Genomic DNA, 13,635 nt, shown 5'->3' with positions numbered 1-13,635 from the left:
CTTTTTATTTTTATAAAATACTACATTCTGAGTAAGGATTTTTTTTCCTTTTCTTGGCATGGAGTGAAAGGAAATGATTCATTATTCATGTACAACTTCTGACAAAAAAAAAGATTTTCTTCTTTTAGTGGAGAACATCCAGTTCCATTAAAACAAATCAAATTGACAAAATATGTAAAAAGAAAAAAATACATATTTTTTGATTTTCTGCTATGTGTAATTGCATATTTATTGTACCTGCTTCACTTTAGTGGTTTACACCTTAGTGACTCATCTCGCTACACGCTACAGACGGAGCAAAACACCAAAGAGACTTTTCACTGCAGTTAGCAGCGAATGTGAGCATTTCGCTTGGAAATGATGCAGCAGTGCAGTTGGTAAGAAGGTTCTGGGCTCCTTCGACATGGAGTCCACATGTTCTCTGTGCTGAACCGACCCATTTGTCATTTGAGTTCCGCAGGAAATCCAACAAGCTGCCATCACCAGGCTCCACAGAGGGGATGATGTGTTTGTGGTGATGGGCAGTGTTTGCCAAACATCACGTCTTATCTGACGGACAGAAAGCTCCATTTCGTTTTCTTCGGACCAAAGAACTTTCTTCCACTTGACCACGAAGTCTACCAGTGCCCTTTTGTCATAGTTGGAAAACCTTTTGCTGTTGGATGCAAACCATCAACCAATCAGACAGACTCCACTATGCAACATAGTGACCTGTGGGTGGTGTCCAGCCAGAAGATTCATGCCGGCACCATTGTGGGTCAGCAGGTCGTCAAACTGGGCTCTGGAAATAGCACCGAAAGTGAAACTCACCAAATTCTAAAAACGTCTGAATTATCTGCTGCATTCAAACACGGCTCAGACGCGCCCTACAACGACATCGTCTTGCTTTCAGTAAATAAAGCCGAGACACTCTCTCAATATTTCATCCGCCATTTTTCAAAGTGACCGGGAAGAGGGGAAAATAAATGGCAAAAGTTGAGAGTCTCTTCCCATATCAGCTGCTGAAGCTTCTAACTCCTTCAGCGTAGTAATGGTGACCTGGTGTCCTACTAGCAGGACAGTCTGACCTGGGCAGATTTACTCATCACCCACATTTCTTCCATTTCTTGATGATGGATCTGACTGAAAACTAAGGGATGTTCAGTTCCCTAGATACTTTGGGGATTTTTTTTGCATTCATCTCCTGACTTATACTTTTCAGTAAGATTATCTCTGATTGGCTTGCAGTGTTCTTTAGTGTTCATGCTGTAATGGTAGCCAGGAATCCCGACGAACCAACGAACGGACTTTCCAGACACAGCTGTCTTCATGGAGGCACTGCACTGATCTCATTCTGAGACTTCTAGATCAAAGGGGCTGAATATTTATGCAATCACTTATTTCATGGTACATATTTTTTACGTAATAGTTATTATTTTGTCGAAATCGATTTTCACTTAAACATTAAGCTATTTGGCAGTTTTATTGTCAAAAGAAAGTCTAACTCTATCGATTATGTTTGATTTATAGAAGTAATAAAAAAGGTAAAACATCAAAGGGAGTGAATATTTTTTATAGGCACTGCATGCATCCATCAATCTGTCCTTTCATTTCGTGTCTCATCCGGTTGGAGCAAACTTTTCTCCTCAGAGCAATCTCTTTCTTTTCTTCCAAGCGAACACTGGGGAATGTCTATTATGATGAGAAACAAAATATCCCCTGAAGCTCTCTTCTAAAAATAAAAAAAATAATAATATATGGCTTTAATAAGCTGAGCTGGGAAAAAAGAAAAATAGACAGAAAAAGATGGTAGAAAAAATAAACTAAAAGTAGCCTTAAACATAGAAATGGTACGATATAAAAAACCATTATTTTGTTAAAGAGACCAAGTGCAGTTAAAGGAAAATTAGAAATTATACAAAAGGCAATGAAAGAAAAGTTGTTTTCAACTGTCAATATTTTGTTTTTATCTCAGCATGTGACAATATGAAGTTTAGCGTGTCTTATTAATTTCCAAAAGGAATCGCAGGTTCAGCAGTTAGATAATATCAGAACAAAGCTGGTGTAGAAACAAGACGTCTGTCTGTGTCTCCTACATTTTTGGTTAAAATATGTTTGTCCGTTTTTCACTGAGGTAGGTTAAATTGGATAGAGTATCCAGACATTTTACTCACGTAAGAGTAGCAATAGTTCATAATAATCAAGTAAAAGTAAAATGTACAGCGCAGGGAAGCTACTACTCCTAAAAGTACATTTTAGAAAACGTCACAACAGTTGTTAGCGTTTATTTGCCGTTACGTTAGCTCAACGTGCGGTGCTACAGCTAGCTTACCAAAGAATTGTGTTTAAAAAATTTTTTATTTATTTTTTTCTCCGAAGAGTTTTTGCGGCGCTAGTGGCTCATTTTTTTTTCACAGTAGACAGACAGGAAGGAGGGTGAGAAAGACATGCGGCAAAGGTCGTTGGGACCGGGAGTCGAACCCGCGACGTCCGCGTCGGGGACTAAGGCCTCCAAACGTTGGGCGTGCTAACCCCCCGCGCCACCACAGCACGCCCCGCAATGGATAAGTGGCTTAAGACCAGGTCACTAAAAAGAAAACCTGAAGATACCGGCGGAAAGTTTCTCAGGGTGAGTTGCGGAACTTTTTTTTAACCCCTCCAGGGGGCGCTCTAGTGTCCCTTATATGAAAGTAGGCTGCTGTGACGTCAGAGTTACTGACGTCGGACCACTTTTTTCAGTAACGAGTAATCTAACGCGTTGCTATTTCATATCTAGTAGTCAGACTACAGTTACTTATCAAAATAATTTTGCGTTACTATTTTCTTTTGGAATTTAATTTTATTTCCTCTACGTATTGTCGAGTCATCGCTGTTTCTATGCGACGGTATCAGCAGCGACAGAAACGTAAACAATGGAGGGAGATGCGCGTTTTGTTGGTAGAAAAACAGGAACTATTCTGAGTTTCTGCCGCCAAGTCCGATTATTACAAGCAGCTGTGGGCTTGTTTTATGTTTTTTTTTAAGTCGCTAGCAAATTTAATGAGTCGCGTGTTGAGCTTTTTGGCCTCGTTTTTGAACGTGAAGTTGCTCATTTGGGCTTGGAAATAAGCAGACAGAAACCCCAGAATGTGTCCGACCTCCAATTAGTTTTAGTCATGCTCTGCCTGTCCATCATTTCCCGGATGATCCGTCCCGCTGTGTCTTTGTTAATGTCAAGTTAATATATTACCTGTCAATTACGTCGAGCTATCCAGAACATTGGAAACATCGAGACTAATATGAATAGAGCAATAAACGTGAAAACAGCCACAATGAACGAGTCCGTAAAGTTGTGCAACTAAACGCCATTATAATGATTAATATTAAGAGAAGTGTCACAAATCTGTGCAGCAGCCATCTGAATTATGGAGCCGCAGGAGGAGCGCTGTGCTCTGACACCAAACGCAGGGCCGTAACGCAGAACCAGTCCCATTTCCAGACAGCACCACCATTCACGTAGGAGGAACAAAGATAACGAGGTAAGTTACTAATATGTTCATTTCAGGTTGTATATATTACAATGTTCTGTTTTTGTGGGGCCAATTTCAAGCTAGGTGGTCTGTGAGTGTTTGTTAAATGGGGTAATTGGTCCTCAGCCTGAAAAAGTTTGAGAAACACTGATCTACGGTCTTCTGAATAAGTGGCAAAAAAAATATCTGAGCTTTGGACTAAATGCATCATAGAACGTCCATTGCCTGGCACCAGCCCAAAGCGGTACAACTCAGAAGAATGGACACAGAGCAGACAGGCTGTCATTCCACAAGGCTTTTTATGAGCAAGGCCAACAGGAGGGACCAGACAGATCATAAAGACAGCATTAAGGGGGGCTAAGCCAGAGGAAAGCTGGGATCCATAGCAGTTATTAAGCACCTGCTGAAAACCCCACAGACCAGTCAGTGAGCAGGAGGCTAAACAAGGACCACGACTGGACCATGTCATCCATCATCCGTTTTGTGAGGAAAATGCTGTATTCCTTGATTGTCGTAGTTATTCAATTTTACTCACCATAAAGCAGCCTTGAGAGAAGCTGCCTGAAGACGTTAAAAAACCCCCACACATGGCAACTTGTTCTCATTTGTTCCTTCAGCCCAGGGTCTGTCGCTCACTGTGGTTCTGGGTTTTAAAAACCATTTAAAACATGCTTAATTTATAGCCTGCTGAGCATGCGGTTTGGAGTACCAGGCACTGATTGAGTCATATGCGGTTGCTGACATATATGCAGAGTGTCAATCATAGCAAAACCTTTTGTTTGCCACAAAGTGTGGCTGTGGTTGGAATGCTGCCTGATCCCACTTGTCATTGTTCCGTCTTAATTCAGTCTCAGCTTAGTAAAAAGATCTCACTTTTCAAAAAGCGTTGAAGCTATTGATTGGAGTAAATACCCACTTTACCTACGTGTGTGTGGGTAAAGGTGCCAGAGAAATAAGACAAAAAATAACTTATGAGTAACTTTTGGGGAAGATATAGGAGCTTGTTTTAACTAAATAATTATTTATTACTGATGAAAAAGTTCCATTGGTAGATTATTTTACTTATGGGGAAAATGTCCTGTTATGAGTGAAATAATCCACCAATGGAACTAGCACTTTTTCATCAATATTAAGGAATTAATAACTTAAAACAAGCTCCTATATCTTGCTGAAAAAGTTACTTGTAAGTTGGTTTTGTCTTGCTTCAGGTGTACTAAGATATTTGCACTAGAAACTGGCAGGATGTATTGTTTTTTGCAGTGTTTACAGCAGTGGAGAAAACAGTTGTGTGTACAGTATTCTGCCAAATTACATTAACATGAGAAGGTGCTCAATATTATTTAGCTTAAAGAAATATTCATCAAATGCAGAGAGAACTACTTTTTTCATATTTTTAACAGTTTAATTGGTAGTTCAACCAAAGAAATGTTGCCACATCTGACCCTTCCAATACATTCTTGATCTTGATGTTGCACAAAATGAAAATGAATTTGACAGCCGTGCTCTGAATCAACCAGATTTGATGTAAACTCTTGACCACTTGACCTTATTTGTCACCCTAAAATACTAACGCTAAAGTGCAGTGACGGTGACTAGATTAGATGATATTCACCTTTGTTTTTGATCAATAGATGCTGCTTTTCTGCGTATTTCCTTCCTGTTTTGTTCTGGTGATTGTGTGGTCGGGGGTGAGGGGGTTTGCAGTTTCCAGTAGGGATGCACTGTGTGAGGTCGACCCTGCAGGAGCCAGCAGCTCTCTGCAGAATCAGCTCTCAGCTTTCTGACTGAGTTTGACTGGGAATCGGATCCAGAGGGAGAAACTTTAAAACTCAACGAAATGAAGGCCGAACAAAAACTTCGCTCTAACCGGTTTTGGACGTGAGCTTTTCCTGAAGCCTTCGAGTAGATCGCAGAGAAAAGACTGATTTGAGAAAATAAACAGATGGGAATAAAAAGAACCTTTGAATAAAACAAAACCATGTCTGAGTTAAAACGTTTCTTCTTTTCTTCATCATATGATTGACATTCAGTATTCACGTTTCGTTTTTTGCTTGAACGTTTTCATATGTTTGACTTCTACACCTTTTCCTGTTATGTTGTTGGTTTACGTCGTTTGATTCTCTATTGTAGCTACTTTATATATTGTTGTTTGGTTGTTTTTTTTAATCGTCAATGCTGTGATGGTGGAAAATAAAGAAACTCCTGTGCAGTCAACAAAGCATTGCATCTGGTGTGACATGTTTCCGAGTTTAAAGCACCATATTTGTTCAGAATGTCAATCAATCAATCAATCAATCAATCAACCAATCAATCAAGTTTATGTGTATAGCACATTTCAGCAACACGGAGGTTCAAAGTGCTTTACATCATAAAAAACAAAAAAGTCATTAAAACCTAATGTTCTTGGGAGAAGAGAACAGTCATTAATTTCCATTACATATTTTTATTGTGTAAATATATATATTCTGTTTTTGTGCCAAAGTCTGTCTTGAAAGAGATTTTAATCTGAATTGTCAGTCTTACCTAAAGAAATAACTGATATTAAATTTAAAAACAAATTTATTTCTCAGAGTTGAAGCTTTCTGTTTTACAATTTTTCAATCTTTCCAAACGTGCTATGCAAATGTAACATTTCTCCCCTCTACCTATAGCTTAACTCTTATTCTTTCACCCAAAATTCAGAGTTTTTAGTTCACTCGGAGTCTTCTGGTTTCTGTCTGTGCTCCTGGTCGATGGAACAGTTCTCCTTCTGATGAAGGCTCCATTGAAGCTCCTGTTTGTGCAGGTGTGGCTGCATAGTGGAGAAATGTGTCACGACTCCAGGGTCAGCTAAATTTTCGGGATGGTCCTCGACAGTCAAAATAGATTTGATTTGTCTTTTTGGAGGCTTCTTGAAAATTCCAGACCCGAGCTTGACCCCCATCCCTTTCCCCGGCAGCAGCTGCTTATTTCAAAAATCTTCCGTGTGGAACTCGAAGCTGGACTTGGTTTAACTAATCAGCAGGAAGTAATCTTCGAAATATGAAAAGCTTCCTCGCTGTAAACTTGGGAGTTATAGGGTCAGATGATTAAAGAGGGTGGAATAAAAAACAAATCCCTTCAAAAGATTAACCCAGAGAAATGTAGAAAACAAAACAGATTGTACAGTTATTCCATGTTTATAAAAATATGTTTTCTACTCGTCTCATATAGTGAGAATTATTAACAGAAGCAATATTGTGAATGCCGTAATGCTCCACTCGTGAAACAAATTCTACTAAGCTGATGGAGGAGACGATGGTGAAAGTTTGTTTTGCAATCCTCAACGTTAGCAAAAATATTTAAGCTACATTTAAGCACAAACTGTGAAATATCATCAGTTTGAAACAAAATTACAGTATTTAGGATTCTCCTCCAATTCAAAAGCCTGATTAACAGGGAAATCATTTCCAAATAGTTCTGTTTTAGGTACCGCTTATTAATACCTGCTTAATATATTTTGGTTAGAAAGAATAATAAAACAGCAAACTTCAGATAGACTTTTGCAAGTCAACAAGAAAATTCTCGGACATACATAATATTTTAAATTATTACTAGGGATCCACAAAATATTAGCATCGACATCGTTATCAGCTGAGGTCAGTCTTTTTTTTTTTAACATATCTGCATGGATCCGATGAGTAAACCTGGACCGACGAGAGCGACCGATGTTTAACTGGAGCAGAGAAGCATTCGAGTCTAATGGTGGTTAGGTTTAGGGTTGGGATCAGGTGTTAACTATAGAAATAAAAGAAACATCAATGGAAGTCAATGCAAAGTGCCTGGGAAGATAGAAAGACACACTTGTGCAGGCGTCTGTGTGTGTGTGTGTGTGTGTGTGTGTGTGTGTGTGTGTGTGTGTGTGTGCACTATGTAATGAGAATAAATGAACAAGTAATAAACTGAAATGATCAGATGTCAGGGAATAAACGATAAAGAGATGATAAAAGCGGAGAAGTGAACGAAACTAAAAGCCCAAACACGTACGGCTCATAAGGAGAAGTCTGGTTTGACTCATCGGCTGGCAGGTTTAGTTGTGTTCATCAACACAGAACAATGAAGCTGCTCAACTAGCTGAATGGATGTTACCAGTAAATCATTCCAAAAGACATGATCGGACACGCAGAGTAAGTAGAACGATTTCATTGGTTCCCCCAGATTTAATTGGAACGTGTTCTCAGAGAGGAAGCCGCTTCCTCTGCTTCCTGTCAGACGGAAGAAGGAACCAACGGCGGCGCTCCAAGCTCATCTCTGCTGCTTATAGACTAGACCTGGTGAAAAAGTTGGGACATCTGCAGTCACTTTCTGCTGAGAAAACCACAGAAAGACAGCTTCTCCCTCAGATGAATGATTTTTCTATTCAGTCTGTAACATTTGGTATTTTACCATTTTCTACCGTAAATTTTGCTGATCTTTTTTTACAGTGTAGAAACAACCTCACCAGTACTAGTACATGCATAACCCTAAACCTAACCTGAATTCATTTCACATCTTAGTCCTAAACCTGAGCCCTAATCCCAAAACAACATTTCTTCCTATGGAGCCTAAACTAAGGAGCAATCGATCCGAGTACCACCAGATTCTTTTCCCAGTCCACTACTTTTTTTTTATTATTATTTCCTCTTTCTGTTACATTTAAAAGTCCTGACCTTCGCCTTCATTTCTTTTGCTGATGACTGACAAATTTATTTTTCATGAAAGCGCAACAGAGCACCATCTGTTCAGTCTCTCCTTGACTGAATCTGTGACTTCGGGAGATGGGTGACACTTTTTTATATATATAATTTATTGAAAAGAACACTGAAGTGATGCTTCTGTAGTCCTAGTTGAACTTTCTTACCCCACATAAGAAGTTACTACCCAACTCTGGCCACTGCAAATCATTAGACATATTACCATCTGATTGTAACGATTACCTGCCAGCGCAGGTAATCGTTGGCAGGTAACGACTAACTGCCATTTCTTTATCCGTACTTCTCCACTATGTGTGTGTGTGTGTGTGTGTGGGGGGGGGGGGGGTGTATGCACTGCAGAAACACAAAATATTATGCAGTATTTTTAGTCTAGTTTCTAGTGCACATATCTTAGTGCACTTGAAATAAGACATAACTAACGTAAAAGTACTTTTTTCAGCAATATATAGGACCTTGTTTTAAGTTAAAAATTCCTTAATATTGATGAAAAGGTTCTAGTTCCATTGGCAGATTATTTCACTTATAACGTGGGAAACATTTCTCGTTCTAAGTGAAATAATCTGCCAATGGAACTAGTGATTATTCATCAATATTAAGGAAGTATTGACTTAAAACAAGCTCCTATATCGTGCTGAAAATTTACTTGTTAGTTTTGTTTTATTTCAAGTGCACTAAGATATTTGCTCTACACACTAGACCAAAATTACTGAGAAAGATAATATACCTGTTAACAAGAAGTTAACAGGTATATAACAGGTGGTTGTTACTAATGTACAAAGGAAACTACATAAGGAAAAAGGATTTGACTGAACTTTTAATGACTACTGTATATTTCTTTCATTTTTTTCTCAAACAAATCATCACATAGGGAAAGTAAGACGTGACAAAGTGATCTCGACCGCCTGAAGAACATCACACCTCATTAAAGTTAGCTTTCCTGCACATCTTTCTTCCAGGAAGCATACCTGACATTAGCTGGCGTAATGTTTACCAGCTGCTGGGCCTGCTTCCCACCATGTTGGTATTGTCATTTGATCTCCTCCACAATGAGCTGATGCTGTCAGAATCAACCCTGGGAGTGATGACACCGAGCTACAACAGTTTCATAAATACAATAGCTCAAGGCCCTGCAGCCATTCTTCACTACACTCTTTACCTTCACTCATTTATTTGTTGTTCGTATTGAAACATTTCGCAAGGCTACTTGGTGGCTGAAGGCCTTGGGGTGTCACAACTTCATGTAAGTAAGTCTATTTGAATATCCGTCTTCAGGTTGAGGCTGTTTCCTGCTTGAAATCTGTTTCTGCACCTCATTTGAAAAACAGGGGAAAAAACGTATCAGTACTATAGATGAACGATGATGCAGCTGCGTCACACATCTGCACTCGCCTTCACCTCTCTGTATCTGAGGTCTGCAGGAAAATAAATGTGAACATTTTTAAATTTAAAGACTCAGACGTCTGCTCCACTCCAAAGGCAGCTCGTATCTTTTAAACCAAGTGTCCATAAAGGTGTCTTGCCGTTCCAGTGCGTCGCGCCGCGAAGAGCCACAGGGGAAAGTGAGGAACGCAGCGCAGTCGTACACAGTCATCTAATGTCTGTCGCCTGGTCTGCTCAACACCTTATCCCACGTTATCCCACGTTCAAAATCCCCTCCTCCTGTTTTGACTCCTACTACCACTGTGAGGTTACCACACACAGCCAGTCAGCCCTGATAAAGCACTCCCTAAATTCTGCTCTTCCGTGACACGGGAGTGACAACGAAATGAGATCTCTTCTCTTGAAAGTCATTAAACAGTTTGAGTCTCCCAGCAGGAAGGAGCGGTTGCCACATGCGCACGTTCATCATCTTGAGCTAAACAGCAGATAACTTGAAGTTCCCTCCCAGAGACTGACAGCTGCTGGATGTGTTTCCTACTGACTGTTACTCTGACAGCAGAATCACAGCTTTCTGGGTCCAGTTCTGGCCTTCCGTACAGCCTCACTCTGCGTTCAGCTAGTCCACATCATCATCATTAGTAGCTCTTCAGTCCTCTAGTTTGTCAGAGGTAAACAAGATGCCTGCAGCGTAAGTCATCAGTCAAAGGAACATGATGTTGAGTTTCTTGTGTGGCACTGGTCTGACTTTTGAGACGATCAGCAGGTTCCCATCGTTTGACTCACAAAACTCATCACGACGGCCTGGTTTCAGCTCTGAGGGCTGTGGCACGCAACCAAAGTCTGTCGAGAGCGAAAGCTGAGAACACTTCCTTTCTTGCTCTCTCTTTCTCACACACACACACACACACACACTGTATGTACTCCTGTGTCATCAGCCCTTCCCTCGTCTCGATGCCTCAGGGTGTTTGTGTCATCATGTCAGATGCTGCAGTACTTGTACTAATCTGCTCCCTCCCCCAAAGTACAACACACCGTATCAGGACCTGACTGGAGGAGCGTGTGTCTCGTGGAAGAAAAACAATCCAATATTTCTCATTAATATAATGTCACACGGCTTTATAATGCAAAAGTTAGATAATGCTCATATGAAGTTCTGACTTAAGTTTTTACTGTCAAATGAAATGTTTTCGAACGTACGTCGAAGAGGGAGACGTGTACACTTGCGCTGCGCTGCCACCTCCTGGCCAAAGTTATTTCTTCACATGGGAAGACAGACGACACACGCAACGGAAATGTTTTGATTGTTTTCCAAATTCGTCAGTGTGACATAATGCTGGTGCAATAATAATAATAATAATAAAAAAGAATATATTTTTAGCTTTTACGCATCTTACCAGAGTGCCAACAAGTGTGTCTGTCTTCACAATCGTGGCCAAAAGGTTTTACCCCAACGATTAGCTTCAGCTTTGACTATGACATGTTTTAAGATGCATGGGTAGTTGTGATCAGATGCTTTGAGTCCTGCAGCTGAAAGTTGTATAAAGAAGCTCCAGACTGGCAGCAAGTGGCTACATGTGTAAGGAGGTGGAGTTTTTTGGCCAACTTCCAACCACTTAACCCTGACCTTCAACTCATTCAGGCATTAAAGGTTTATTATCTCAATGCTACAGCAAGGTTGGAGAGACAAAAAAAAAAAAAAAAAGCCAGTCTTTTTGACTAAAACAAAGCATGACGAGTTTTTAATGAAAGAGCCCATTTCCAATAAACTTCACTGAGTTGAGCCCTTACAAACGTCAAGAGCAAGCGAAATTTTAAATTTATAAGCTCAACAGAGGCCACGCCCATACAGGAAGCAATAGGCGAGAGCCCAGATTCTCTGGACGATGCAAAGCATAGAACAAGGGGTTGTTTTTTTTTTTTTACCAGGCTACACACACACACAATAGGGAAAGGCATAAAAAGTTACTTACAACTGAAGGGGTTCTTTAAGAAAGCTGCTTCAATAACCCAGCAAAGTTCTGACACAGGACCTGAGGGATGCAGCGTCCTTGAGCTGAACATGGTTTGCCAGAAATCGCAAAACTCAATAAACTTTCACTGTGTTTTTTTCAAGGTCAGACAATTTTGAGGAAAATCCGCGGCCTAAAGATGGACGTGGACACCCAGAAACTTTTCTATTAGTTCTGTTTTTAATCAGAATGTGGGGGATGAAAAGAGGTTATAACCAATAAACTCAAAACATAAACGCTTAAATTCAGTACCAAGGCTGCAACAGCCTTAAGAAAAGGGACCAGTCCAAGGCTTCTGGCCGGTTACGAGCCCAGATAACTGTTGCTAAGTATTTGTCCTGGAGGACCCACGTAGGAACATCTTCACACATCTTCACTGTAGGATTTCTTGGATCTGTCCGTCTGTTTGGCAGAGCTGTGAAGAGAAACGTGGCTCCAGCAGGTCACCTCCTCAGGAGGCTGTTAATAGCTTTCAATTCTTCAGCGGACAGTGGAGACAGGTTGTAGCCTCTGAGCTCAGGGTTTCCTGGAAACACGAACAAATAAAACTCAGCATGACCACTTCAGAGCTGGAAGATAGACATAAAGTCGGGTGAAGCTCCTGCTTATATACATATGTATATTAATACAGAAACACATATTTATACCTTGCATCTCATTGAGACAGTTGACTTTTGCTTTCAGGCTTCTACGAAGATCGCTGATCTCCTTGTCAAGCTGCTCCTGATCTACAGGAAAGGAAACCGTTGAGAGATTTAAAAAATTTTTTTCTTCTTCATTAATTTAAATTTTTATTTTTTACATATTTTAGAAAGTTTTGACTCAAAAAAAGTTTACCTTTCTGGATCATCTCTCTTGCTTTGGATTTGGGGAATTTGAGGAACATGTTCCCAAAGCACACCTTGACTTTTTCTGCAAAGAACAGTAGATAGTAGACATCACTGTTAAGACAAAACACCGTCACACCATCTATAGTTGAGAATACACAGTGGTTGTGCACTGGCTAAGCCAAGGGTGTGTGTCTGGAAGTGGGGGCAGCAACAATGACTGACCTGTGTCTGCCATGTCATGTTTCAGAGCGCTCAGCGCCTCCCTGTTCCTGTTCCTCTTCATGTCCAGGTCTACGATCTGAAACACGGACCGACGTTTCACTCAGCAATCCTCTATATTCTTCACTTCTTTTAAATCTCAACTGAAAACCCACCTGTTCAGAATTGTATTTGAAATGTAATCAATTACAAATTTATTGATGTAACTTGACTTAATGATTGATTCTATATTGCATTGTGATTCTGTGTTTGTAATGATGTAAAGCACTTTGAAATGCCTTGCTGCTGAAATGTGCTATACAAATAAAATTTGATTGATTGATTGATTGATATATACAGTGGAATCCACGGTGTTTTCATGTCAAATGCCCCCACTTTGGTCCCTATAGTCCCCAAAACAGACATGTGTCCCTGCTGCCTGGTAGAAGCTTGCTCCTACAAACGCGTTCAGCGTCTTCAACTGATCTGTCCAGAATGCTAACACCACAAGCTAACACTGACCTACCGAGGTCTCACCTGGAACCTTTCTGTATTTTAAGCTCAAATTGAAAAACAACACTAGTGAAAGCTGCCAACAACAGCGTCACTGCCGATGTCTTTCCGACTTGACATCGTGACTCAGCTCCAGAACTGCACAGGTTCTGCTTTTATAAAGGTGCTGATGCTGATGATTGTCGGGTTAGCAGTGCGGGTTGTTAGCTTAACTAAAACGAGGAGCAGCAATGAGTCCACTTCTGTCCTCTGTGATAAACGAGTTCTCGTTGCGTCTCCTCGCGTTTCCGGTACCTGTTGTTTAGTAGTGAGAACGTCCTCAGCTGCCTCTTCAACTTCTGTTAAATACTGTAAAACACGCTGAGAACCAGCGTCCATGTTGGCGGTGTAGCTCCAAAAATACGTCCGGCCTGAAACTATTAACACCGCTCCACAAAAAGGCCGCTCTTGTGCGAAATTGCCCCCTGTGTCGGGAGCGCGCATTGCAGCCAGAGAAGCTCGGCGC

General features: G+C 40.6%; 1 protein-coding gene across 2 annotated transcripts; it reads right to left on the bottom strand.

The window, feature by feature from the left end:
• Window positions 1-11,492: 11,492 nt before the first annotated feature.
• Window positions 11,493-13,612, bottom strand: pdrg1 (p53 and DNA-damage regulated 1). Of its 2 annotated transcripts, none has more exons than XM_028004218.1 (5): window positions 13,425-13,612; window positions 12,642-12,717; window positions 12,427-12,501; window positions 12,237-12,317; window positions 11,493-12,115 (listed from the first exon to the last, which is right to left on the bottom strand). In XM_028004218.1, the coding sequence occupies exons 1-5, from the start codon at window positions 13,506-13,508 to the stop codon at window positions 12,033-12,035; spliced, it is 399 nt and encodes a 132-aa protein (XP_027860019.1). In that variant the 5' UTR covers window positions 13,509-13,612; the 3' UTR covers window positions 11,493-12,032. The 2 variants fall into 2 exon arrangements, with proteins under 2 accessions (XP_027860019.1, XP_027860017.1); XM_028004216.1 differs by having other exon boundaries at window positions 13,344-13,593.
• Between the last annotated feature and the right edge of the window lie 23 nt (window positions 13,613-13,635).

Source organism: Xiphophorus couchianus, chromosome 20 (assembly GCF_001444195.1).
Source record: "Xiphophorus couchianus chromosome 20, X_couchianus-1.0, whole genome shotgun sequence".
Taxonomy (NCBI): domain Eukaryota; kingdom Metazoa; phylum Chordata; class Actinopteri; order Cyprinodontiformes; family Poeciliidae; genus Xiphophorus; species Xiphophorus couchianus.
The sequence above is the reverse complement of the archived record's forward strand: the minus strand, read 5'-3'. Positions and strand labels throughout refer to the sequence as shown.